The following is a 27,771-nucleotide window of genomic DNA, read 5'->3' on the forward strand; positions in this document are numbered from 1 at the left end:
AACATTTCTCTTATCGCACGTCTGAGCACGCTGGGGGATTACGACACTTCAAAAACCTTTAAAGTGCCACCCCGCAGCCGTTTATGTTGAATTTGTTGTCGTTTGTGTTTTTTGTAGAGAGAAGTTGTGTAATTGAACAGGCAAACAGAACGTCCCCGGGGTCATCCCAGTGTAAGTGGAGTGTTGATGTAAGTGTCAGGAGGTTGGGCGGTACCGTCTCCGGTGGTGGGCTCCGTCAGCATGTTCTCAGGGCCACATTTGTCATCGCGGCTCTTTGCGTCACACGCCTGCAGGTGCAGCTGCAGAGGTTTACCTACACCACCCAGACATGAGACAGCAGAGGGTTACCTACACCACCCAGACATGAGACAGCAGAGGGTTACCTACACCACCCAGACATGAGACAGCAGAGGGTTACCTACACCACCCAGACATGAGACAGCAGAGGGTTACCTACACCACCCAGACATGAGACAGCAGAGGGTTACCTACGCCACCAAGACATCAGACAGCATGGGGTTACCCACGCCACCGTTATCTCCAATGGCACACAACTATCTTCATCATCATCATCATCAGTGTACTGACGCTGCAGTAGCCACCCTGCAGTGTCCTATGCAGTAGGGAGGTGTGTGTTACCGTTGCGGTAGAGCAGGCGGAGGCGCACCGAGGCCATGGAGGCCAGCAGGGAGGAGGCGTGGTACTCTGAGCCCCCGCGCTCACACATGCCAGCCAGAGAGAGCAGGACCTTGGCCACACTGCCCCGGGCCAGGGCAAACGCCAGAAGGGTCAGCTCGGCATCTGGGGTGTCACAGCAGCTGTGGCACGGACAGGGTGGGGGAGAAGGGGGATATGAGAGAGAGAGAGAGAGAGAGAGAAAGAAAGAAAGAAAGAAAGAAAGAAAGAGAGAGAGAGAGAGAGAGAGAGAGAGAGAGAGAGAGAGAGGCAGACAAGGGAGTGTAACTGGAGTGGATGAGTAGGAGCTCGGGTAAACAACAGTTTACAGCAGTGTACAATTACACACTTCCGATCGCTGCCTCCTGCAATTACACGATCACAGCAAAAGCAAACAGCCATGCGCGGCTGATAAACAGGAGCACCGAACGGAGAATACACCGGTCCTCGGTCTTACTCTGCTATTCGGAGCAGGAAGGCGTCCACCTCCTCCAGGACGTTGGCCGAGAAGAACTTGGGGAAGTCGGTGGAGGAGGGCGTCAGGGAGAGTGGAGGCATGTGCTGCAAGGCCTTCCTGGAGGTACACAGCAGAGCGAGCACGTCAGCACACACGCACGCGCAACAGCGCTGCCCTGCTGGCAGACAAACACCCTCGCGCCTGGTGCCCCCCACCATTCAGTACAGGGCACCTTGTCGCACCTTAGGGAGCAGGAATCCAGACGTTGGCCGGATGCCCGCGTGTGTTGTTAAAAAAGGGACGCTTCCTTCCTTGTTTAAGAGGTCAGGCGAGTTTTGGTATAATCGGGTATAATCACGTTTCAAAATGTGGAAGCGTGGCTGCTCCAGATGACAGAACGCTCGACGTTTAAGCATCTGCCTGCAGGCAAAGCTTGACGAGAAATCCCATGACCAATGGCAATGGGATGAGCAAAGATTGCGAGGGAGGAAAGATCATGGCGTGCGCCTGGTGAGCTCTACAGGACCAAAACTGTCACAATTCTGTTCTACATAAATGGCGAATGAGAACACAGATGCGTTATTTCTTGGCTCACCAGGACAATGCTGGCACACACCCATCTCTGCAGATAGAAGGATGTTTGGTGAAATACATCAAATTTGCCGCCAAATTGCACATGGCTACCGTAAAGACCCCCTCACGGAGGACTGCCGGAAGGTTCCAGCCTCTCCGGTGCCACACATCCCTGCCGAGGCCGCGCTCCGTCACCTTGACGTCTGCACCCAGCGCTCCTGACTTACTGTGTGCTATGCAGGACGGTCTGGGCGAGGATGGGGTTGGTCTCCATGGACGCCGTCACCAGGGAGGTGAGGAGGGAGAGGTACCAGATAGCGGAGGCGTCTGACACGGACACCTCCCTGTTTTTGGTCACCTGGTAGCCCATGGTCTTCAGACCGTGGATGCGTGTATCACAGCCGTCGCTCAGGCAACGCTTGATGTTGATCTGAACGTCTGTGCGGGCAGAGATCAGTGGGCAAGAATGGGAAGGAGCTCTTGCGTCCAGTCAAGAAGCACCCAAAATATGAAAATATATCACAGCATAAAAAGACTTTCCAGGAATATTCAGGTGACTTCTGCTAGGGATGTGAATAGGTGAGTGAAGTGTTTTTTTGCTAACATGACTAAAAATATCATGACTAACTCTGGAGCTCTCCGATGTTAAAATATCTCCACATACTACTAAGATATTGCCATATTTCAACAGAATCCATTTTCCTATGGGACAGAACAGAGGGGCAGCTAAAGGGGCAGAGTCTGTGGCAGTGGTGTGGGAGGGGCCGAAAGCTCACAGGGCTGACTGATGTTGGCATTGTCCAGCAGGGCCACGTAGCCTGTCACGTTGCTGGGCACGCGCACGTCGCGGATCTCCTGCATGGCCCGCCGGCTCTTGCCCACCGACACGGAGACCAGCTGCGGCATGTAGCTGTGGTCACTGGACGCCACGGCGATGGCCAGCCGCCGCAGCACCACGTCCGCCTTCAACTTGAGCCTGCCAAACACCCACCCACACCCCCACAGACAGACACACACCCCCACACACACAGACACACCCACGTAAGCACATCAACAAACGCGCTTTGCTTCCGACATCCAGGCGCGGTGCCCAGGAGTGACTTGAGCACTGAACGTCTACTGTCTAGCACATCCGTATGATTGTGAAATTCTGTTTTACACGTCCAATTATCAGCAAATTATTATTTACAGCTCCGATTCCCAAATGACTCATCTGAGATTCCCGGATGGCCCACCCTTGGTTCCTGCCTACCTAATAACCCCAGTTATGAACACAATAAATGAGGTTTACTCCAGGTACCGCACGCCCAGAGGAGAGGGGGACACTGAATCCCAGTGGCTGGAGAGTGTAGGTGGGAGGAGCCGGCATGCCTGATCCAATGGGAGCGTGCGCTGCCGTCCGACTGCCAGAAGGACATCGTCTCGCCGTTGGTCATCTTGTGGACGTCGGCGGCATTGGACGAGGCCTCGATGGAGCTATAGCACTGCGAGATGACGCGCACGCGCTCGGCCTCTGGGTCCTGGCTCGGATCAGCACCGTACCGGATATCCAGGTCTGTCAGGGAGGAGGCGGAGAGGATGGTGGAGATGACCGGACCACAGAGATCGTACAAATATACCTCATGCAACTGTCAGACTGCATGTAACTGAGTGCAACACCCCGACATATGCTTATTGGCATACTAGCACTACACCAGAATTAGGGCGTGTTCAGTAAGTACACTGAACAGTAAGTACACAAAGGAAACGCAGCGCATTTACAACGCCACATAAATGAGGCACGTCCGTGCTTGGTTTCACGCAGCCAAAGTTCGTTTAGACAACGCGCAGTCCTCGGTCCATCAGTCACGCTGGACAATCCTGCACTTTTTTGTACTCGACTGATGAAAAAGGGCAAGTAGAGCGCCGTTGTGCCATGTTGGAATGATTTTAGAATGAACGTATGGATGAACTGATGGGAAAACTCCCCAAAAGCTTTTAAAACCACGATGACTTGGCACGGGCAAACTCTGAAAGCTGGCCGTGTGACCTCATCCCCCACCGGGTAATCGGCAGTGCCAACCTTTCTCTTTCTGCAGGAGGTATTCCAGGAAGTCCTGCAGGACTGAAGACCTCATGGTGCAGATGCTATTGTAGCCCTCGAGCGCAGGGAACGGGACAGCACTGCTGGGGATGCGGTTCCTGTGCAGGAACTTCAGGATCTTGGCGGCATGGGCCACCAGCCTGTCCTTGGATTTGGAGAAGATGTCCACAAACCCTGTGAAAGGGACAGCGGAATTACACAAGAGAACGGGAAGGCCAGAGGCAGTAAAAACAGTTTAAACCAACACCCTTCCTGAACAATTGGATACTGACTATTGCTAGTGTTCACCCTGCGAGAAACCAGTGTGCTTCAGGTTTCTGAGTTAGGGTACGGAGACTGATCACCTGACTTCAGACACAAGGAACAATAAATAAATTCCCCACCCTTGAGGTAACCTCTAAAGGTTATTGATCAGAGACACCCAATGAAAACAATGTGACCCTCAGCCTCAGGCTGACTTTTGCCTGGAAAACATCTCGATATCCTTAATGATTTGACCACAGGTGGGGGAAGGAAGTGTCCCTTAACGTTCTTGATGGGACGGCCATGCTAGAACTTACTGGAAGCGTGCCTCCCTAGACCCAGCCCTAAAGGCATCCCGTGTTACCTGGGGTCAGAGAGCAGGCCTGTAGCTGCCTGGTCACATGGCTGAGCTCCCCTTGCAGGTTGGCACCGTTACTGTTCTTCAGAGCCATGAGCATGCTTTCAACATCGACCACACCATCGCCCTCCGCATCGAACTGGGCAAACGCCTGCGTAAACACAAGAGTATACACATTACACAGAGAATACTGGCGAGACACCATTTTTTGCACATTCAAAGTTTTTTTTATGTTTTAATGTTGCCTTGGGATGGCTAATATGGACAAAAACATATTGCAATCATGCTGTAATTATATTGCTATCGCCACATGCCTTGTGATATTAAAAACGGCCAACTACTAACGTGACGGTTAAAGACCGGCCCGCATTACTGTGAAAGGACTTTGCTGGAGAACGTGAAGGCCTAGGTTTATTAGAGCGCCGACAGAACCCTGCTCTGTAACATCCAACACTCACAGCACCCAATAAAACACGATAAGTAGAACTCTTACAACAATGTGATAACACTACGGCAAAGGCCACTGTGATCGTGATAAGCAGCTCCTAGCCTGAATTAGTCTAATGCTGGGGCAAATCCAGTTATTGCTGCCAAACAAACATAAAACTCCATGTCCTGCAGAAGAACTAAGGATGGTAAGAACCGGTTCATCAATCACTGCACGTGATTAAACTACACAGAACACTAGCGTGACTGAAGCTTCTTGAATCGTGCTACCCAAAGTGAATAAAACACGAGGAAAACAACCAAACAACAACAACCCAATGAGAACCACAAAGGAAAGAGACATCCATTCACATGGGTGTGGTGAGTGGGAGCTCTCCTAATACACTCCCAGTGAGTAACATGCGTTGTGCATGACCGGGTCAAAGTCCGTGCCGCAGGCCCAACACGTGTTTCAGTGTGCTGACTCAGCAGAGGACAAGCTACACAGCAACACACAGGAGGGACTTCAAAAACAAAGAGCGGCCAAACAACAAACAAAACCGACGGACGCGCCACTGGCACACGTGGCAGCGCCGAGAGGTCACAGCGAAATTCCATCCTTGCTGGTATCAAAGCAGAACGGCACCGCAGGACTAATGACTTCATTCTATAACACTAGACTTCTCTCATAGCACTTGGTCCTGACAGCAGAACTGATAGAAGAATTGGCCTCTATCAGAAGACACGCGCTTCTGCCCCATCTCCAATTAGAGACGGAAACGTGCAGTAGCTCTCTCTGGAACGTCCGCCTTCAACTTGAGCCTGCCAGACACCCACACACAGACACACACACCCACGTAAGCACGTCAACAAACGCGCTTTGCTTCCGACATCCAGGCGCGGTGCCCGGGAGTGACTTAAGCACTGAACGTCTACTGTCTAGCACATCCGTATGATTGTGAAATTCTGTTTTACACGTCGAAGTATCAGCAAATTATTATTTACAGCTCCGATTCCCAAATGACTCATCTGAGATTCCCGGATGGCCCACCCTTGTTTCCCACCTACCTAATAACCCCAGTTATGAACACACTAAATGAGGTTTACTCCAGGTACCGCACGCCCAGAGGAGAGACGTCCGAAACGTGCGGTAGCTTTCTCTGGGGTCTGTTCTTTAGACAGGGCAAGTTTATTTGTGTAGTACTCTTCATACAGAGCAGCAATTCAAATTGCTTTAGAGGAACCCTCCTCTTGTTACAACTAGCTGATCTTAGATTAATGGGTAAAGGTCATGAGAAATATAGTCAAAAAAAAATTAAAAAGCCTTCATGTCAAAACCTAAACATTCACAATATTGCTGAACACATGCAAAAAAACTATATTTACTGTATCTAAGCTGTCAACAAAACAAGAACGCCATTACTATGCAAACTTAGGCCTATTGAAGATGAGATGCCATACTACTTTTGTGTTAGCAGAGTCAGGTTGAGTTTGGAGTTTTGTTTTTGCAACAGTCCATACAATAACTCAAGTGGTACCACATCATTGAGAACTTTTGCAAGTGGCCAAGGCAACTAAGAGGTCACGTATTAATGCACATAACTAATTGCCTTTCGTGAACTTCAGCGTTGGACAGGGTGTCACTAAACAGCCTACCTGTCAGTGTTTAAAAAAAAAAAAGTCGGACATGACGAACACTATAAACTGTCATTTCCAACTCAATGAAAACGTTTTATTTAAAGCTGAGGACTCTGATCAAACCGCTGGACGTTATGCGCCCTGCCTCTGGTCACTTTTAGATTTGAAACGTCGCCGCAGGGCTATAGGTACCTCCTCGCACTCCTCCCGTGGCGCGTCCCTGCTTTCCAACATTTCACAAAACTGCTCCAGAGTCACCGCCTCCTCTCCGCGGCCAAGGCGCTCCTCTAACCAGCGCACCAGGGCGCTCTCGTTCCGGGCAAGGGCCGACTCCGAAATGGCGACCATCGAATCGCTCATGCGGGCCGCCGCCTCCCTCAGTTTGACCTGCTCCATCAGGGCCTCCGGGGAGGGCAGTCCGTAGTTCGGTAACGGGGGGTGAGCCGCTCCCCGTCCGCTCCTTCCAGGGACGGAGGCTCGGCCACTGCCGGCGCCGGCGGCGGTGGCCGCGGAGGCCGGGCTGCCTTCTGCGAAGCCCGGGCTCTCGGTCTCCACATCTTCCTCGTCGCCACTTCCAGCCCCGCCACCGCCGCCGCCGCTCTCCGCGTTCCCCATGATGCTCTGTGGCTGAGGATCGACTCCTTCTTCCTCTCAGGCCGTGTTCGGCTCGTTTTGTGACCCGTTTTGCCAAGTCCGGATCGCTCGGCGGCTACTGCGTTCCTCCGTTGTCACCGCATTGATTCACAGGCCCGTTACGTCACATTCCCTAGGAAACGCCCTCGCCCGCCCCCTCGTGGTTGCCTCCAGTATTATTGTCTTGTTTTTAATTCATTTAATATAGCAACTTAATTCATTTAATTAAGCAACTTTTCCGGACTGATTTAAAGCCGCGAGGGCATTAACTAAATGGCCCATACCAGGTACTGGCCAACCATTTTTATAGCAACGTGATATCCCCCCCGCTTAGCGCACACCCTCCCAGACATGCGCATTAACAAGCTGTCACACACCCGGAAGTGTACAACGATGTAAGCTGTTGTTTATGGAAGGAGCATCTGAAACGTTTTCACATATTCAAGTTTTTTTTTATTTTTAATTTTTTTTATACATTATTATTTACCTCACCGCAGTTATGCAGTAAATACACTGTTAACACGATGTTTAAATATTTGGTAGCCCTTCTTTCGTTCGGCTTGGCTATATGGACTCTCCCTGAGTGGTTTTCCGTAGGCTCTTGTCTGCTAAAGCCATGGCTGCTCCAGCCCACCGCAGGTCTGCTGCACCAAGATGTCCTGGCGCTGTATAACGGGAACCGGAGTAGTAAAGGACTTTACCTTGCCATTTTAGGACAGGTGTTTGATGTCGAGAAGGGGCGTAAGCATTACGGTCCGGATGGGGGTTATCGTTTCTTCTCAGGTAAAAGACCGAGGTCACAAGCTGCATCTTAAATATGAAGGGGATAGCATTTATCTACTATGCGATTTTTATTCGCCTAGATGAAATATATTCCGCACTAATCTCTGAAATATGGGCGAGGTGACAGCTCCGCCACATGTGGTTCACTTCTATACTGAAAACCGCAGTAGCTTAGCTAGCGTTATGTCGGAGTCATGATGGCAAATCCTTTGTGTAACCTAGTTGATGTTCACTGGGACATTTCAAATATGAACTTGCTAACTTGAATGAAAAGGTGTACATAGGTAGCGAATACGTAGTTATGAGGAAGTCTTTATACTTGTTATTCGTAGCCCCAAGTCTTCCTTTCTGTGAAATTGCGCCTTTCAAAGTGCACTAGACAGCATTTTTGGCATATTTAGTACTGAGTGCGGGTTCTTTTAAACATACAAGGTGTTTGCGTGTTTTTTTTTCCAGGAAGAGATGCATCAAGGGCTTTTGTGACGGGTGACTTTTCTGAGGCAGGGTTGTCCGATGACGTCTCAGATCTGTCTCCGTCTCAAATAGTGGCACTCTATGACTGGCTGACTTTCTATGAGAAGGAGTACACACCAGTGGGTAATGTCTATACATACAGCTGTGTACGTTTATTATCTCCGTTCTTTGGCTTGCATGGCTATAATGCGTAGATAGTACCTTAAAAGTTCAAGACCTCTTCTAAGGTCTGCCCAGTGCCTGTTCTCTGACTCAAATCCACGTCAAATCTTGTGCTGCATACCTAATCCATATTATACACCTCAGCCTGAAAGCTTCCAAACGAACTGAAATGCATCGTCCCCTCTGCGCTCCAAACCAGCGTCCATCATTTCTTCCTCTGTGCTGCAGGCAGGCTGATCGGCCGGTTCTACACCGAGAGGGGGGAGCCGACGGAGGCCCTGCAGCAGGCGGAGGCCCACCTGACTGAGGGGTTGAAGCTGAAAGCCCAGGCTGAGGAGGAGAACAGGGTTTACCCAGCCTGCAACTCAGAATGGAGCTCTGCCGCGGGGGGGCGCGTCTGGTGCTCCGAGAAAAGGTAACGCCCCGCCCTGCTTTACCGCGTGAAGCTACTGAAAACAAACCGTCTCTGGTTCACGCTTAAGCCCGAGATGACTGCGGTGGGATCTTCTTTTCTCAGCGGTGGTGTTCACAGAGACTGGACTGGAGTTCCTAGGATGCTCTTCTCACCTGGCTCAGGGCGCACACGCTGTGTGTGCGTGCGACTAGATGATCGGACGCGTTCGAACAACCCGCACCTCCGGCAGTACAAGGACTGCCCACCCCACGCGGATTCCTGCCTCCTTAGCCAAGATTAAGCCTGGATCTTGTTCAGAAGTGCTACTAACTTAAGCTTATAGTAGTGATCAGATTAAGTCTGACAATTTTAAATGATGTTGGGAAAAATTCATTATTTTAGTTTTACCATGTACAAAGTATGCATAAAGTCTATTACATATCATCTATTTATAATATATAATAATGAAATTATTTTTCAGTTGCCATGTGTCCATTTTTTAAAAACCTTTTTTTGTTTTCACCCATCAGGAAAAAACACAAACTAAACAAAAACCAGTAATATTCTTTGCATTTGTAGGTAAGCACTTGAAGAGAATTAAGACAAGCAGAGTTTAAATGATTTTTTTAATTGTCTGATGGCCTTAATGTAAAGTTGTCCTCCCTTTCTTGAAAAGGATACTAGAGGAAGCGACAGGCTAGATATCTGAGCATACAGATACGATACAGTGTGCATAAAGGATTGAACAGAGGTGAGATTTTAGGTTTGTCACGTTGACAAAAACAGAAAAAGCACAATCTGCATCTAAGTACAAAACAGTTGTAGTGATCAAAAATATTATACAATTAACTGTACAATTTAACATTACCTAGAACACATTGTAGACTGACCCCCTTCTAATCCTTGTCACCTTTTCTTTTCAAAATATGTATATATAAAAAAAAACTGATGGTGCAACAATTTAGTGTTGCAACTGAATTTTTTTTTTTTAATTATAGAGCAACTTAAGGTGACATCTCGCAAAGACATTAAAAGGCCAAAGAAGATTAAATGGAATGTATTTTTTTGGTGATCAGTAATTGAATCATGGACCTGATAAAATTACATGTGCATGGGCATTGTAGTTAATTTCCATACTTCAAACAACCTCTGTTTCTAAGACTTCATAGGAAAGAGTTTTTAAATTTAGTTTTGATTGGGTTAGAAAATGAGACTTGGCTTAGCCAGCCACGAGTGTTTCATGAATATAAAAATGCTAATGGAATAATAAAAATAAAGTGTTTAATATGCAGATCTTTCTGTGGCACAATCCATTGACACAGCTGAGATTAAATCACACGGGGCGGCAGAACAAGTAACACGTTCCGGTTCCCATCTGAAATGCGGGTGACGCGGAGTTAACTAGGTGCTCAGTCTTACCCGAGTCCTGCAGGACACTTGGCCTTTCCTCAGACCTCGAGACGTCTTAGAAAACAGTAAATGTATATAAATGCATTGTTCTTGACTAAGACAGCGCTAAACCCAGGCCCGCATGATTAAGGCTTCAGACCATCTCAGCAGAGGGACACTCCACCTCCTCATTTACATCTCTTTACACCCAGCAGTGAATTTCCCCAACCGAGCGATCTGTGTTTAAATCTCAGATCGATTTATGGGAAAATGGTGAGCGACGATTCATCGGCGTTGTCGGATCATGTTTACGGTTGGCCAATTCCTCGGAGCATGCCCGCCGCCCCCAAACCCACCGTCTCTTTTTCCGTCAAACGGGTACAAAAAACCTGCGAAGTCTACAAATTCCACTTCAATGGCATTTTACTACTCTGACTTTGATCCTTGGTTAGACGTTGGTAACGTTACTAGAACACACGCGTTTTTTATGGATGTTTTTGTTTTATTTCCAGAAAAGACTGCGACAGTAGTAATGGCTGCGCTCCGTACAGTTAGTCCGAGGGCTCTCACCTCCAGCCTCTTTCCGTTGTTCTCGCCCCACTCTCTCTCTCCCTCTCGCTCAAACTTGTCCGGCGTGGCTGGCGCCTGTCTCTCCCATGGCGCCCCCTGCTGGCCTGTTAGGACACCCCGCCTAGTGTCAGCACGTCGAAGCAGATGTCGCACACGCGGACCGGCTTGTTGAGGTCGAACTTGATGATGGGGATCTCTTTGATGGAGCACTTATGGCAGAGCAGGCGGCCACAGTGGCGGCTGGAAAATGGGGCGGGGCGAGGAGACGAGGATGAATGGGGGGGGGCACTCGGGGATGCGACGTGTTAAAGGTTTTCTGTGTATTTGAAGACTCGATCAAAGGCCCGGCAGGGCACGTACCAGTGGTGCTTCCTCGTGGTCACCCCAAACTTGGCGGTGCACTCGTAGCAGTTGGAGCCGTCGCACCACGGGGGCTCTTTGGACAGCATATCTGCAACATGGCAGGAAAGGGTCTGAGATGCGCTCGCACACTACGCACAATTCTACACACGTACGGTTCCATTTTTTGCAGCAAACCACTCCAGACCTTTGCATCTTCTTTAAACCCTGACTCAGAGGCGCGGATCTCCTTACCGAGGAGCCGGAAGAGGAGCTGTTTGGTGGCCACTTGGTAGTTGAAGATGTTGACGCCCTGGTTGTTGTTGATACCCAAGCGAGCGCCTGCCCTCACGATGGCTCGACACAGGTTAGCGTTCCCCTTCATATATGCCAGCAGGAGGACTAAGGGCGCCCGAGGGGACAGGGACGTCATGTAAAAATGTGTCAGGTGTCAAAATGTCAAACTCAACACTTTTGGCAAACCTCACACCCACATTTCTACTCCGCAGTACTTATGTAGTACACTGAGAGAACATATTTTTATACATTAATGGCGGGGGGAGGGGGGGTGGGATATACATTAGATATGAACATTTAACTGTAAATTGTGAACTAGGCCAGTCTAACCTGTGTTTCCGTCGTTGTCTGGCTTGTCCAGAGGATACTCTGGCATGCACTCCAAAAAGAGCTCAAAGATGGCTGCTGCATTCTCCTTCCCATACTGCCCCAGCACATGCATCGGAGACTGGCCCCTGGTGGTGGAAAAGAGACATCGACAGTGTCAGAGCACGACACCAAGCAGCATGTCTCCGATAATGAGAGTCCGACAAGGGACTTAGATGGTGGACAGTTAAAGGCTGCGTCCAAGCTTTGGCGAGCTTCCAGGATGTGGTCAGGAGTCCTACCTGAGATTGTAGGCCTCCGCGTCGATGTTGGACTCCGTGAGGAGGGTGCGCACGTTATTGAGACGCCCATGCATCACAGCCAGGTGGAGGGCTAAGGCCAGGGCAGAGACATACAGACAAACACGTCACGCATACCCATAGCCCAGCGGCTAATGCTGCAACTCCAGACTGAGGCTGCGTTCGTTTGTTCGGGTTCTGGCAGTGCTCATTTAGCGTACCGTTGTTGCCGTTCTCGTCGACGGCGGTGAAATCGACGCCGTTCTCCAGCAGCACGGAGCAAATGGTGGCCAGGTCCTGCTGTGCTGCCAGGTGGAGCGCCGTCTGACGATGTTTGGTTAGCTCGTTCACTTTGGCGCCCGCCAAAAGCTACACACACACACACACACACACACACACACACACACACACAAAGTCACATGTATATACCCATCAACCATGCTGCAATTCAATAAACTGACCACAAGAATATGTAGTAGCCCCAAAGCCTTACTACTACACAAAGAAATTTAATTACACACACAGGTAACTGAGCGAGAACAGCCTTAAACAGGCACTGTGATTTAATGGCACGTTTCCACTATAAAATCACTTCAATGGATGTGCGACATGATTTAAAAGTGAAAACACAGAGTAACTGCTGGGACAAAACAACCACCACCATCTGAGAGCTAGGCAACTGGTGTGGCATTAATTCAACCAGACCAAACTGAATTATGGGCCTCAAGAAGATTATAATGCCACAAATTGCTGGAGGCCCCCCCCAGTTCTCCATGTACATGTACTTGCCTCCGCCCTTGCCCCGCCTCACCCCTAGCCCGTGGCCCTGCCCCTCACCAGGTTGCGGACGATAATCTCGGAGCCGGCCTGCACGGCAAGGTGCAATGGGGTGAGCTTGGCTGCGTCCTGCACCCGTGAGTTGACGTTGGCCTGCACGCTGATGAGGAAGAGCACGCTCTCGATGTCTGAGCTCTGTACGGCCACGTGGAGGAAGTTCCTCCCCTTGTTGTCCACCTGAGGAGGAAGTGGGGGGAGGGGGAATGCAGTCAAGGGGTATCGGAGGGGAGGGAGAAGGAAGCGACAGACGCGTTCCCTCGACTGAGACTGTCTACTGCTCTCTCCTGGTCCGATAACGGAGCAATCAAAAGAGCTGAGAATCGCTGAATTCCTGAAAATGGCCATGCTAGGGGTCGGGAGACGGCAAAGGTGCGGGCCGGCTGGGTGACCCCGACCCCTGCGGGCCGGCTGGGTGACCCCGACCCCTGCGGGCCGGCTGGGTGACCCCGACCCCTGCACCCCTGCCCCCACCTGCTCGGCAGCGCCAGGCTCCCTCTTCAGGATGGCCTCAGCTGCTTTGTTGTTCTTGTGGGTCATGGCGCAGGCGAATGGCGTGGAGCCCTGCCGATCTCGCAGGCTCAGCCGGATGTCTGGGTGGGAGATCAGCAGCTGGATGATGATGCCGTGCTGGTTGCTGATGGCCACGTGGATGGGGGCACGCCCCTCCGAGTCCTGCGGATCACAGACATAAGCGCGCGCTCTCCTCTGTTATCTATCTACGTCCTCGGTGACAAAGCAGTGATGTGAAAACTGGTACTACCAAGAAACTGTGTCATTAATGTGGTTGCCAGTGGTCAGAAGTGTAGTTCAGGTTTAAAAAAAAAAAAGTCTTTCTTTGAGTTCCTATAATTCACAAATTAATTTTACATACTGAGGAGGACTTTTATTTTGCTTTCTGAAACTGAACTGTCCACCTCTGCCACAGTCAGCCTTCAGATCACCTTAGAGGCAACAACAGAACCAAACAACCTCAAAGGAATTTTCAGACCTGCGCATTGACGTTGGCGCCAAACTCCAAGAGGCACTGCACCGTATCCTCCAGGCCCCAGCAGGAGGCCAGGTGCAGGGGGCTCTGGCCATCCCGCGCCTCCTCGTCACCCTCCCCATTGGGCCCTGGCCTCCGTGGGCTGTTCACATCGCAGCCACTGAGAGCGAAACACATACAGGCGCACGCGCGCGCGCGCGCACACACACACACACACACACACACACACACACACACACACACACAGACAAATATACATACTATAAGTAAATCCTGTTGGCCTATCTGTTTCTTCTGTTGTCCCAGGGGCTCAGGCTGTGATGTAATGTTAGAGCTACTGGGCTTAAGATTACTTCGTATCTCTGGGTTTAGCAAGTCTTGATGGAACCATGGAAAAAGAGAAACAGACCACTGCTCCTCGGACTACGCGCGCGAGAGCGATATCAACGGGTCTGTGTGTACGCCACTGTCCCAACAAACTACTACCTATGCTGAACTATGCTGCACAACCGTGCTGCAGCTTCCAGGTTAAAAGAACTTTCAGCCTCAAGAGGGGAGTGTGTGTGTGTGTGTGTGTGTGTGTGTGTGTGTGTGTGTGTGTGTGTGTGTGTGTGTGTGTGTGTGTGTGTGTGTGTGTGTGTGTGTGTGTGTGTGTGTGTGTGTGTCCTTATGTGAGGGAGAGCCCCCAGCACACACTGCGGGAATGAGCAGAGGGGCCCAGGTGCGCACCTGCGGATGAGGAAGCAGGAGGAGACCTCGTTGTTCTCGTCGATGGCTCTGTGCAGCAGCGTCTGCTGGCAGCCCCCGGGGCCCGTGCTCCAGCACGTCGCGTCGCATCCGTGCCGGACCTGCCGGCCGCCGAGGTTACGGGCGAAACGTTTAGGAGACATGCGTATCGTATCAGACACAAACAGAGACAAAACACCAGCGTCGCTCTGCTCACCAGCGTGGAGGCGATGTCCTCCAGGCCGTTCTCCAGGGCGAGCCACAGGGGAGGGTCTCCCTTCTCGTCCACCACTGACATGTCTGCTCCGCGTGTGCAGATAGCATCCACCACCAGGGGGAGCTGGTTGCTGATGGCCAGCTGCAGGGCAGTCTGGCCTTCCTGTGTCCTGGGGGAGGAGGGCACCTTTAAAGGGGGGGGGGGGGGGGGAACTGGCTAGAGCTGGCAGCGGTTGGGAAAGACGATGCCCAACGCCCTCCACGAAAGGAGGAGAACGCCCGAGGCGTGTACCTGACGTTGATGTCCGCCTGGTGCTCCAGCAGGAAGAGGGCGCTCTTGCTGTCCTGCCTCTTGATGGCCATGTGCAGGAGAGTCTGGCCGTCCGACATGGTGTCGTTAATGGCCGCGCCGGACCCCAGGAGCTGGGCGGCGATGATGTGCATTCCTGGCAACCCACACAAGCGTTTGGTCATTGCCGCCGCAGTAATAGTACGAGTGTACCCTGCCGTTACCCTACAAGGAACGCTAAGCAAGCTACAGCTGGCGGGCCCTGCTCTCGAGTACCTGTCCAGAGCGCAAGGCCGAGCACAGTCTGGTCCATGGAGTCTTTGAGGCTGAAGTCTGGGATGATCTGCAGGTTGTTGGTGGCATGGAGGGCATTGGCTGAGGGCGAAAAGAAAGGTCAAGAACGGACAGCTTAGCGTCTCACGGGGCAGCGGCTCACGCAACGCGCGGGCACTTCTGCGAGGTGTTACTGGGCAACCTCCAGTCCACCAGTCCCTACCCTTCTGCTCCAGTATGACAGACACCACGTCGGGGTGGTTGTGGGCGATGGCCATGTGCAGGGGGCTCTGCGAGGACACGCCTGGGCCGCACTCCCCGCTGTCGGGCGGGGCGCTCTGGGTCTGCAGGTTGGGGTTGGCGCCCTGCTGCAGGAGCTCTGCTGTCAGAGTGGCCAGGCCGCAGCGGCAGGCCGTGTGGAGTGGAGTCTCGCCCTGCGCTCCCGCGGACAAACGCACGGAGACAACGAGAGGTGCACGTGGGTAGCTTAAGTATCGCTAATGCAGTGCCAAATCTCACAGACGACATAAATTTGCCATCAGAGGCGGGAGGCGTCCTCGGAAAACACTCACCCATTTGTTGGCGTGATTGACCTTCGCCCCGTGGGTGGCCAGGAAGATGGCGGCTGCTTCGCTGCCCGCGAGGGCTGCCCTCTGCATGAGGCAGTTTCCTAAAGCAAAAGGCCCACCAGTTAAAAGGCTCACCACGAACACCATGGTTTTGCCCACATTCGGTTCTTCATGCCAAAGCCATTATGCCATAGGCTCTGGAAAACTATATGTTCTCCCTACCTGAGACATCTGGACTGTCCGGGTCACTCCCCCTCTGAATGAGCCGCGACGCAAAGCTATTCTCGTCAAATGAGGTGCCGTTGACCACGGGCACATCGTCCTCGAAGGGGTTTACGGACGTTTTGGAAGCCACTGTGATATACTGAAGGGCCAGCCACAGGGCTGTGCTCCCCTCATGGTCCTTGAGCTCCAGGTCCAGCCTGAGCAGGAAGGGGGTGGGTCAGGACAGGAAGTAAAAACGGCACGGGCTATTTTGTCGTTTGTGTATGAAGTAAGCGGGATTAGACATGGATTCGGCGATCCGGTAAAAAAAAAAAGAAGAAAAAAAAGCAGGCGCTCACTGTTTGCACTGCAGGAGCTGGTTGAAGACCGGATCATTTCCTGACACCACCGCTTCATGCAACGGCGTCCTGAAGGCCAGGAAATAAAGCAAAGAGTCATTTCAGGAAAGAGATCAATTACACGTCGGAATTGGAACTACGTTACCCACCGTCCCCTGCTGTTCTGCATGTTAGGGTTGGCGCCGGTGTGAAGCAGGGCCTCGGCAATGCGGGCCATGCCACTCATCACGGTGCCGCTGTGTTTCTTGGGGCTGAAGGAGCAGACGAGGTGCAGGGGCGTCTCCACGGCACCCACGGTGGCCGCGTTGACCTGGGCCGAGTGTCGGATCAGGAAGGTGGAGGCGAACTCGTCTCCTGGAGCGGAACGTTCGCATGCGACGAAGATCATCATTTACGTCATCGCAACTACGGCAGTCGCGATTCAGAGGCACGACAGACTAGAGAAGGAGGAAGTGTTCGGCATTCGTACCTCTCTGGATGGCCTTGTGCAGGAGGCTCCAGCCACTCTGGTCCACCATGTCTACATCTGCTTTGTTGTTTACCAGCGTGGTGGCGATACTTTCCAGCTTCCTCGACAGGGCCAGGTCCAGGGCCAGGTCCCCGTTATTGTCCAACTCGTTCAGCTTCCCTGGTAACTGAGAGAGCCCGGGAGATGTCATTTTACACGTTACTCCGATTTGGTTTCACCTGCATTTAATTCTTCTCCTGTACTTTAGGCTGTCGAGTTTGAAGGCAAAGGACAAAGTTTCTCATCACCAGAAATGTGGTTTTATAGCTCTGTTAACCCCCCCCCCAAAAAAAAGATTGACCAAATACATCAAAAGAGCTCCCTGAAAACAACAGGAGACACAGTCTCACCTTCATTCCATACATATTCATAACCTCATTAATTCATATACATATCATACATTTTTAATTTTTCCACATTCATATTCATGAGATTCTCCAAACACTGAGCAAACACTAGAAACTGTACGCAGGAATATGAAGGACCTTGGCGGCGGTCTTAATCTGTTCTGTGTGCGTGTGTACCTGAGCATCCATCTCTATAAGGTAGAGGAAGACCACATCCTCCCGCTCCACCTTGATGGCTTTGTGGAGGGGGAACTCCGTCTTTGATTTGATCATCTTGTACAACAGCTGGGCGCTCATGGTGCTGAAGTCCTCCTTCCTCAGGTCGTCCTGCCACACAGAGGAGGGAGTTGGAGGGTGACGACATGTTCAGTTTACCGTAGGGTGTACAGAGCCGTGAGGGCCGCACACGTAACGTATGAGACGGTTTGCCCTCACACGTCCGGATGCATCGTTCTAAAATAGATTCATCTACTCCGCTGTCACTCTTCGCTCTGTGTGGCTGGTCCCCTCCCACCCCCAAATCCCAAGGTCTGGGTGATTAAACTTAAATCAACAGAGCAAGAGGCAGCGCGCAGGAAGTGGCTGTCGTGCAACGGCAGCTGGTGCAGCTAATGACTCCGTCTGCTGACGTGCCCAGATCTCGGATGTCACCTTGATGATTGGTGAGGTTGTCCTCATGGAGATTTGGGGGTGGGGGGTGGGGGGGGTCATAAAACGGTCCTGGGTATCAAGGACAGATCTGGGACAGAGGCTTCATCGTAGGAGGGGTTGGTACTGTGGGCCACCGTCTCACACAAAGAACAGAGCACAGCCATGAGCGGATTTAAAAGGAAAATCTACGAGATGTTTAGTGAAAGGATAATGATTGTGCTGGCAATAAACCAAAACGGAGCTGTTAGAAACACAGTCCTGGCTAGTAGAAACACAAAGCCAAGAAGCAACTTTCGCAGTCTTTCAAATGCCTATGTAATAACTCAAATACTCGCTCTGAGGATGTAAAATGTGTAATGTTCCTGAAAGATGGAAAATTGACAAAATTAAGAGGTCCACTGAATAAAGAAGTAGATGAATCAATAGAGGAATGGGAAATTAAGCAGGTAATCTCCAATCTGAAAAACAATAAAAGTTCAGGACCGGATGGACTTATTCATGAGTTTTACAAAACCTTTAAAAGACGTGTGCATTTTAGTCAAAGGTTATGCCCACCTCCTGGAGAGAAGCAAGCACAGTGGTAATGCATAAAGAAGGTAAAGACGCCACTGAATACCAATCCCATAGGCCAATATCACTACTGAATACCAATCCCATAGGCCAATATCACTACTGAATACCAATCCCATAGGCCAATATCACTACTGAATACCAATTCCATAGGCCAATATCACTACTGAATACCAATTCCATAGGCCAATATCACTACAGAATGCAGGAAGATACTATTGAAAAATATCAGATTACTTAAATTGGCATGGGAAGACAACAATAATCACATCGTTAGATGCCAAAAAGGCATTTGATCATGAAGCATAGAAATACTTATTTTAAGCACTAAAAATTTTAAAAAGTTAAAAGTTTGCATTTTGACCCAATTTCATAAATTGGATACACCCACACCCAAATACAAACACTGCTCAGCTCCACAGGGTATAGACCACAGAGATTTACATTAAGGGTTGCTCTCTCTCACACCTCCTGTACACTTTTAGTATTGAACCATTAGCACAGCTCATTAGCGATGACGATAACATAAATGGAACTGAAATAAATAAAAGCTCATAAATCATCTCTTTATGCAGATGACATGCTACCATATGATAGAACCAGCAACAATGATATGAAGTTTAAAGAAACTCACTTTTCACTATAAGTGATATTATTAAAGACACAAAATCGTTGGATGATTAATATCCATTAATGGCAGAGTGAATCCCAGTGTGGATTCAAATGGCTGAGGGAACGGTGTTCAGCATGGTATTAATGGCTGAGGGAACGGTGTTCAGCATGGTATTAAATGGCTGAGGGAACGGTATTCAGCATGGTATTAAATGGCTGAGGGAACGGTATTCAGCATGGTATTAAATGGCTGAGGGAACGGTATTCAGCATGGTATTAAATGGCTGAGGGAACGGTATTCAGCATGGTATTAAATGGCTGAGGGAACGGTATTCAGCATGGTATTAAATGGCTGAGGGAACGGTATTCAGCATGGTATTAAATGGCTGAGGGAACGGTATTCAGCATGGTATTAAATGGCTGAGGGAACGGTATTCAGCATGGTATTAAATGGCTGAGGGAACGGTATTCAGCATGGTATTAAATGGCTGAGGGAACGGTATTCAGCATGGTATTAAATGGCTGGGGGAACGGTATTCAGCATGGTATTAAATGGCTGAGGGAACGGTATTCAGCATGGTATTAAATGGCTGAGGGAACGGTATTCAGCATGGTATTAAATGGCTGAGGGAACGGTATTCAGCATGGTATTAAATGGCTGGGGGAACGGTATTCAGCATGGTATTAAATGGCTGAGGGAACGGTATTCAGCATGGTATTAAATGGCTGGGGGAACGGTATTCAGCATGGTATTAAATGGCTGGGGGAACGGTATTCAGCATGGTATTAAATGGCTGGGGGAACGGTATTCAGCATGGTATTAAATGGCTGAGGGAACGGTATTCAGCATGGTATTAAATGGCTGAGGGAACGGTATTCAGCATGGTATTAAATGGCTGAGGGAACGGTATTCAGCATGGTATTAAATGGCTGAGGGAACGGTGTTCAGCATGGTATTAAATGGCTGAGGGAACGGTGTTCAGCATGGTATTAATGGCTGAGGGAACGGTGTTCAGCATGGTATTAATGGCTGAGGGAACGGTATTCAGCATGGTATTAAATGGCTGAGGGAACGGTATTCAGCATGGTATTAAATGGCTGAGGGAACGGTATTCAGCATGGTATTAAATGGCTGGGGGAACGGTATTCAGCATGGTATTAAATGGCTGAGGGAACGGTATTCAGCATGGTATTAAATGGCTGGGGGAACGGTATTCAGCATGGTATTAAATGGCTGGGGGAACGGTATTCAGCATGGTATTAAATGGCTGGGGGAACGGTATTCAGCATGGTATTAAATGGCTGAGGGAACGGTATTCAGCATGGTATTAAATGGCTGAGGGAACGGTATTCAGCATGGTATTAAATGGCTGAGGGAACGGTATTCAGCATGGTATTAAATGGCTGAGGGAACGGTATTCAGCATGGTATTAAATGGCTGAGGGAACGGTGTTCAGCATGGTATTAATGGCTGAGGGAACGGTGTTCAGCATGGTATTAATGGCTGAGGGAACGGTGTTCAGCATGGTATTAAATGGCCGAGAGAGCGGTGTTCAGCATGGTATTAATGGCTGGGGGAACGGTGTTCAGCATGGTATTAATGGCTGGGGGAACGGTGTTCAGCATGGTATTAATGGCTGGGGGAACGGTGTTCAGCATGGTATTAATGGCTGAGGGAACGGTATTCAGCATGGTATTAATGGCTGAGGGAACGGTATTCAGCATGGTATTAATGGCTGAGGGTACAGTATTCAGCATGGTATTAATGGCTGAGGGAAAGGTATTCAGCATGGTATTAAAGGCTGAGGGTACGGTATTCAGCATTGTATTAATCTTGATACATACATCCCGTGTATTTGGAGTAAGGATTTGAACCTATGATCGATTCTATTTCTCCGGGGTTTTTTGTTTTTTTTTTGGCAGTTTACCAGAGCGCCAATTATTATTCAACCCCTCAAACCACCAGAATTCTGTTTGGTTCCCTCAAGTATTAAGAAGTAGTTCCCTCAAGTATTAAGAAGATGAGGTATTAAGAACAATGAGCTTCACATGCTTGGATTAATTTTCTGTGTTTTCCTGCCTTTTCTGACTATAAAAGCCCCTCCCCAAACAAGTGAACAGCACTCATATATGGTCAACATGGGAAACACTAAAGAGCATTCCAAGGCCATCAGAAACAAAGTTGTGGAGGGTCACAAAGCTGGGGTACAAAATCCTTTCCAAGGAGCTGAGCCTACCGGTCTCCACCGTTGGAAGCATCATCCGGAAGTGGAAGGCTTATGGAACTACTGTTAACCTTCCACGGCCTGGACAGCCTTTCAAAGTGTCTTCCCGTGCTGAGGCCAGGCTTGTCCGAACGGTCAAGGCTGACTCACGGACAACAAGGAGGGAGCTCTGGAGAATATATCTCATGGCGGTGGGGACATTGGTTTCAATAAATACCATAAGTAACGTACTCCACTGCAATGGTCTCCGTTCCAGGCGAGCCCGTAAGGTACCTTTACTTTCAAAGTGTCATGTCAAGGCCTGTCTAAAGTTTGCTCATGATCACTTGGTGGACTCTGAGGCAGACTGGTTCAAGGTTCTCTGGTCTGAGGAGACCAAGATTGAGGTCTTTGGTGCCAACCACACCCGGGGCGTTTGGCGAGAGGATGGCACTGCATATGACCCCAAGAATACCATCCCTACAGTCAAGCATGGTGCTGGCAACAACATGCTGTGGGGCTGCTCCTCGGCCAAGGGGCCCGGTCATCTGGTCCGCATCCACGGGAAGATGGATAGAACAGCCTACCTGGCGATTTTGGCCAAAAACCTCCGCTCCTCCATCATGGATCTTAAGATGGGTTATCATTTCATCTTCCAACAGGACAACGTCCCCAAGCACACGGCCAAGAAAACCAAGGCCTGGTTTAAGAGGGAAAAGATCAGTGTTGCAGTGGCCTAGTCAGTCTCGTGACCTTAACGCAACTGAAAACTTGTGGAAGGAGCTCAAGGTCAAAGTCCACAAGAGATGCCCAAAGAACCTAGACAACTTGGAGAAGATCTGCATGGAGGAGCGGGCCAAGATTACTCCAGAGACCTGTGCCGGCCTGATCAGGTCTAAAAACGTTAAATAGCTGTAATTGCAAACAAGGGTTATTCCACAAAATATTAAACCTAGGGGTTGAGTAATAATTGACCCTAATTTTTATGTTTAAAATGTATTATAATTTAATTGAGCAACTTGTACTTTTTGTTTGTAATATTTAGGCATCTGTTAATTAATGCTACTCTTGTTCAAAGTTTGAAGACTCAATCATTTGCAACTTGTTGAATTTGCTAAATCTGCAGGGGGTTGAATACTACTTGGTGGCACTGTATGAACATCTTGCCCAGATGGGTGTCTTAAATATCCTAATTTAGAAATTACGAAGCTCTTGTTGACAGACCCTGCATAGTATGTGCACAAGCTGGCTTAATGATGAAAAAGGCCTGTGCCCTGAGCCCCTGTACACACTACCAAAGAAATGGGTCAACTGACTGCAGCTTCTTTATAAATGTGAAGAAAAATACAATCAGCATATTTGCTCCCCAAAAGAATCCAACTGCAAACATTGTAAATACCCCAACTTGGATAGAGGGTTTAAAAAGCATTTATTTTTGTATTTCAGGAGTATTCTAGTTCAACTTTATCTTTGACTCTAACCTACTGTACTGACTAGGACACAGTCTTTGAGTAGATGATAAAGTTCTTTTGTAAGTCTCTCTGGGTAAGAGCATCTGCTGAATGCCGTAAATGTAAAAAAAACAAAAAAAACAAAAAAAAAAACAACTTCATCAGGATATTAAACAAGGGCAATCTTAAGGTCACTTGAACAGTGAACACAATCTCCCTAGAGCAGAGGGTTTACAGTGCACAGAGATAAAGCCTGAACATGCAGAAGGCAGGGAGACACAGCGGCGCTGAGGAGCGAGAGCTGAAGACTGACTCACCCAATGGCTGGCGATGATTTCTCCACAGTAATTCATCAGCGTGGTGGCGTCCAGCTCTTCGGCCGTCTGGTAGAACCTGATGCAGTTCCTCACGTTCACCGAGGACATCACTCCCTTCTCACATCTACATGCAGGGAGGAAAATACGCTCTTAAACGCCAAGAGAGAAAGACGTATCTTGGACAGCGGTCGGCTGGTAGTCATTTAAAGAGAGCACCATGTTCTGCTCTGATGTATTTGACTGTATTTTCTCATTTACTCAGCTTTAGATACTCAGCGTGTAACACGAGACACTAAAAGACTAAATTGTGCTTGTTCCTGAACAGACGCACACACACAGCTTCCTCGATACAGCAGGAGGTTCTCCAGGCAAAGCTGCGGACTGCGAGTCGTCCCCCTGGCCCTCGCCCCGTCTCCTCAATCACCTGCTTGCACCTGACCCTGCTCCCTGTGCCACCTGCCTGGCCACGGCCCCCACCCCCTGCCGCCCACCTCTCTCGCAGGAGGTGGAGCTGGAATCGGTTTGCCAACTTCATAAGGTCAATGAGAAAGGCATCATCTTCGCACAGCTCCAGCTCGTCTGTGTAGGCCCAGCGCAGCATCGCCATGGCGACCTCTGGCTTGGCCTCTGAGGGCACGGCCGTCGGTCAGGGACAGAGGACAGAGAACAAGCACTCAGCCAGAGAGATGGCTTTCAACGCGTTTCATTGTCGAACGCAATGCCCTCTCGCTCCGTGTGGGCTAAATGGCTACGTTACTGCCATATTCGAAATGCACAGAAGCACGCCGCCCACTCACCTGATAGGTCCAGCTCGGAGATGGAGGCTAGGTTGGCCAGGCTCCAGATGTCACTGCGGGCTGCCAGCACAAACTTGTGCGCACTGAGCCACTCCTGCCCGATCTTCACCTTTAGGTCGCTGCAACATTGAACCACAATTCAAGACGTGTGGGTTCACCACTCACGCAAGGCCGCATTTGTGAAACAGTGAAGCTGATAGAACTTTTTGAAAGCCATTCAAAAAACGAGCTCGAGGCTCTACCTCAGGTCACACTTCAAAACAGGGGATGCACCAAGTTCAACATTTTCCCTAAATTCTCACGAGGTGTAAAGCTAAAAGAACCAGCTCGGACGCACGAAAAGCTTGAAGCCGTTTACCCTGGGCCTCGACAATGCAGCTCACAGTCGTGGAAAGAACATCGGAGCCTTATTTTTCAGTCTCGGCCTCAACACTGGTCCTTTGCATCAACTGTTGTTCCTTAAATCGTACTCGATTCTTATGTAAATATTACGACTACAACTACCAGCGCCCACCTGTACTGTTCTTGCCGGTAGAGGTCGGCCACGATGGTCAGCAAGCGGCTGATGAAGGAGTCGCCGGACTGGGAGGGTGAGCCTCGACCGGAGGCCTGGGCGGCCAGCACCGAGCACCTCCTCTCCGTCTCCACCAGCTTGTGCTGCATCTTGACGTACTCCTGCCGGAGCAGGGACAGGTGCTTCTGCAGCTTCTGCACCTCCTCTGTGGAGTGGGAACGGGGGGGGGGGGGGGGGGATGCAAAAGGAAAACCAAAGAGAAAGAAAAAAAAAAAGTAACAAAGGCCAGAAATAGGGTAAGGTGTGTATGCACACACATGCGTGCACATACACATGCACAGAGGTGTAGAAGAAATGTCAACAATAGAGAGAGAGAGAACAAAACAGGGACAGACCAAGATAAGAGAAAAACTACAACTCAACAGCCTGGATGGAAACTACTTCCTGAGCACAGACACACTATCTGCGAGACCTAATGGGCAATTACATTTGATTCTGACATGTTGCTGTGACTGCGTTTCCCAAACACGATTAAGACACAGGAATGCGGCAGAACACACCTTACGTCCCAGGATTCATGGGTAAGTCTTAACAGCTTTCCCCTTTCAGTCTGTAAAGTCTGTGAACGCTGAAACAACATTTCAGTCTGTGTCGATCTTGCCTACATACATACATACATACATGTACATGCCTTTGGTGGCACATTCAAAAAAAGAAAGGAAAAAATAACATGGCACGACGGCAGCATCCTGTATGTGACTGCTTCCCATACGCGAGAAGACTTGGGATTTCACTGCTTAGTGCAAACTCTGCACCTCCCGCCGCTTCCTTCCTCATTTGTGCCAGTGTGTCTGTGTGCGTTAGTTATTCCGCAGAATGCTGAGGAGACACTTCACCTTTGCCCTGCCCTGGCCCTAACCACCTGACTTGGTCTACAAACACAATGACAAATGGTATGAAACAAAAAACAAGAAACTTAGCATTAGGGAAAGGGGGAACATAACACACCATTATATCCATTATAATTACAGTGTAATAGGCTCTAACCACTAGTATCAACAATCCATTAAGACTGTCAAAACAACAGATTGGTTTTTTATATTTTGTTTTAGTTTTGCCCTGTAAGAAATGCAGTTAACAGACTTGTTCCTTGGGAGATCATTAGGCACTATAAAGCATTTTAAAGGCATGGCAGCCTGCAGTGCACAATGACCTGATTATGCAATCAACACATCCTGAGCAACGTATAATGAAAAAAACAAACTATAATTTAGAAGTCATAAATATTCAAACGTTCACTTTTAAGTATGCCAGTTTACTTAGTTACGGTTGAATGTGTTGGTTAATTTTCCCTATGCGTATGAAACGTCATTTCAAGTATTCTCCAAGACCATAAAGCGGTTATATTGAATAAAATTGAACCATTAAAGAGGCTTTGCGTGATTGTCAACAGATCTGGCTGGACACGTAGGTTCAGATAAAAGAAACCGCAATATCTGGGCCACACAGATACAATACAACGCACATTTTATTGGAGGCTAATCAAAAGTAGCCGTTAGCTGCACCACGTCTTTTTATATAACATTTACATTAATAACAAGTCTAAATGCATTAAAGAACTGCGCCCACGCACTCCTCGCATGATCGGATCACGTACGGTAATCCAGACACCATTCCGGCGTTTTAAACGTGCTCTTCGAGCTTCAGCGCATTTCTAATGTGCCTGAAATGTAATACAGCGCAAGGTAATCCGTGGTATCACGGTGGCCAGAAATTAAGGTCTTATCCCACACCGAATAAATGGCGAATAAACATGGAGACTGAGTACCGTTATGTTCTCTGAAAACAATTGTTGATTCTAGCCCAATTTAACGTGAACTCATACTGCTTTTTAGAGTCTGAACAAACCAGTCAATTACGACAAATTTCTCGAAAAATCCCGGTTTTTTATTCTGCATTTTATTCTGGTTTCTACAACCACCCGGCCAATTTACCACAACCACCGCCCAGCCCACCACTTTACTTGCAGAGAGTCCAGTTAGCTGTGCTAACGCTACATGGATAGCCATCCTCGCTAGCTAGCAGTCTTGGAGAAAATAAGACGCAATAATTAAACTGGTCATTGCGATGATAAATATATATGTTAATTTAACTCAAAACCTTACGCAAATGCATGTACAGACATGCTTGTCCATGCCAACAGGTAATTCGTTCAACATCTAAAACAGAAAGGGCGTGAAAATATGCAAGTAATCATTTTCATACCGTCCGCCATGTTGGATCCGTGGCTGGTCGTGTCCTATCGCGAGAGGATGGAGAAACGTTAGGATGAGTTTGGGAGGAGCGAGATATTTAATCAGCATAGACTTTTCTGTGGAGTCAAACCTGTAACACCGACAAATATTATTGGCAAGAACACTTAATCATTGGAAACGTCATGGATATAAATTGATTTTAAACAAAGAAGTACAGCATAATTTTTTTAATGCATATAAATATAGCCCATGCACTGCAGACACTACCTGCAGGTAGCCATAAGAATGATATATGGGATATTGTCGGAAAACAGCTTTTACTAACCATATTAAGGTCAGGTTACCGCTGTTATGTGAACGCTTCAAACTAAAATCCATGGAGCACCACGGAACCTGCCACCACTTGATTTTCTTTATGACAGAAACAAATACTGAGTGCGTAATGGAATATTTCATTCAAGACAGAGGACAGAGAAATCAATATAACATTTTCATGGCTAATTCATCTTCCATGATTAAAAGACAACCACAAAAAAAAAAACATCCTGAATCTAATGGTCATTACGTCATTTTCTAAGACCACGGTAAAAAGTATCAGTAACGGACAACCGGCAATCAGGTAAACACCTCTACGGTCGTTAAAGATTTTTTTTATGTAATCACGAGGAGACTGCTCAGACGTTGTGTATTAACATTAAGTTTATAGTGATACAGTAACATCGCTTATATTGATCTTTACACATTCATAACGCACTGCACGTTTATATTACATTAATATTTTTAGTATCTGATGCTGTTTCTTCCATGTACCTTTACAGTGTACAATTACTGCAACCGGCAGCATTTCTTCAAAAATAAAGGGGGAAAAACAACTTGCACATTACAAATGTATTCAGATGTACCTACTTCTCTTGTAATCACCTCTATGATCATTATGTCATGTTTATTTTGACTTAATTTGAACAAGCATTAAATATTTGCATTCTCC

The 27,771-nt window shown here is 48.8% G+C and overlaps 3 protein-coding genes across 5 annotated transcripts in view; 1 reads left to right on the plus strand and 2 right to left on the minus strand.

The window, feature by feature from the left end:
- Positions 1-7,384, minus strand: part of zzef1 (zinc finger, ZZ-type with EF hand domain 1) — a 34,803-nt gene extending 27,419 nt beyond the window's left edge. For both annotated transcript variants that reach the window (XM_035526975.1, XM_035526974.1), the window contains exons 1-9: positions 6,646-7,384; positions 4,396-4,540; positions 3,768-3,962; positions 3,077-3,260; positions 2,482-2,681; positions 1,933-2,143; positions 1,133-1,249; positions 640-818; positions 215-313 (exon numbers count right to left, since the gene is read on the minus strand). In XM_035526975.1, coding sequence (XP_035382868.1) covers positions 215-313; positions 640-818; positions 1,133-1,249; positions 1,933-2,143; positions 2,482-2,681; positions 3,077-3,260; positions 3,768-3,962; positions 4,396-4,540; positions 6,646-7,068 — 1,753 coding nt within the window. In that variant the 5' untranslated portion in view covers positions 7,069-7,384. The remainder of the gene's footprint in view (positions 1-214; positions 314-639; positions 819-1,132; positions 1,250-1,932; positions 2,144-2,481; positions 2,682-3,076; positions 3,261-3,767; positions 3,963-4,395; positions 4,541-6,645) is intronic.
- Positions 7,385-7,469: 85 nt separating this feature from the next.
- Positions 7,470-9,372, plus strand: LOC113570183 (neuferricin). Its single transcript, XM_026998432.2, has 4 exons — positions 7,470-7,869; positions 8,326-8,466; positions 8,734-8,920; positions 9,023-9,372. Exons 1-4 carry the CDS (start codon positions 7,611-7,613, stop codon positions 9,198-9,200), a joined length of 765 nt encoding a protein of 254 aa, XP_026854233.2. The 5' UTR covers positions 7,470-7,610; the 3' UTR covers positions 9,201-9,372.
- A 136-nt stretch (positions 9,373-9,508) lies between these two features.
- ankfy1 (ankyrin repeat and FYVE domain containing 1) lies at positions 9,509-26,842 on the minus strand. 2 transcript variants are annotated; one of them, XM_035526976.1, is made up of 25 exons: positions 26,794-26,842; positions 24,529-24,733; positions 24,015-24,133; positions 23,709-23,844; positions 23,218-23,341; positions 17,590-17,739; positions 17,027-17,192; positions 16,707-16,911; positions 16,558-16,626; positions 16,217-16,416; positions 15,998-16,095; positions 15,649-15,859; positions 15,429-15,527; positions 15,156-15,309; positions 14,865-15,033; positions 14,651-14,769; positions 13,925-14,081; positions 13,408-13,608; positions 12,937-13,113; positions 12,321-12,468; positions 12,103-12,193; positions 11,825-11,949; positions 11,453-11,599; positions 11,219-11,309; positions 9,509-11,098 (listed from the first exon to the last, which is right to left on the minus strand). In XM_035526976.1, the coding sequence occupies exons 1-25, from the start codon at positions 26,801-26,803 to the stop codon at positions 10,966-10,968; spliced, it is 3,504 nt and encodes a 1,167-aa protein (XP_035382869.1). In that variant the 5' UTR covers positions 26,804-26,842; the 3' UTR covers positions 9,509-10,965. The 2 variants fall into 2 exon arrangements, with proteins under 2 accessions (XP_035382869.1, XP_035382870.1); XM_035526977.1 differs by lacking the exon at positions 26,794-26,842 and adding an exon at positions 25,089-26,787.
- Positions 26,843-27,771: the final 929 nt, after the last annotated feature.

Source organism: Electrophorus electricus, chromosome 6, assembly GCF_013358815.1.
Source record: "Electrophorus electricus isolate fEleEle1 chromosome 6, fEleEle1.pri, whole genome shotgun sequence".
NCBI classification, from domain to species: domain Eukaryota; kingdom Metazoa; phylum Chordata; class Actinopteri; order Gymnotiformes; family Gymnotidae; genus Electrophorus; species Electrophorus electricus.

Coding starts and splice junctions, on each gene's coding strand:
- LOC113570183 (XM_026998432.2), top strand. CDS start 7,611: ATGTTTAAATATTTGGTAGCCCTTCTTTCGTTCGGCTTGGCTATATGG. Junction 8,467..8,733: donor GAAGGAGTACACACCAGTGG/GTAATGTCTATA, acceptor TCTGTGCTGCAG/GCAGGCTGATCGGCCGGTTC. Junction 8,921..9,022: donor GTCTGGTGCTCCGAGAAAAG/GTAACGCCCCGC, acceptor TTCTTTTCTCAG/CGGTGGTGTTCACAGAGACT.
- ankfy1 (XM_035526976.1), bottom strand. Junction 14,770..14,864: donor AGGACATCGCCTCCACGCTG/GTGAGCAGAGCG, acceptor GGCGGCCGGCAG/GTCCGGCACGGATGCGACGC. Junction 11,950..12,102: donor GCGGAGGCCTACAATCTCAG/GTAGGACTCCTG, acceptor TTCCACCACCAG/GGGCCAGTCTCCGATGCATG.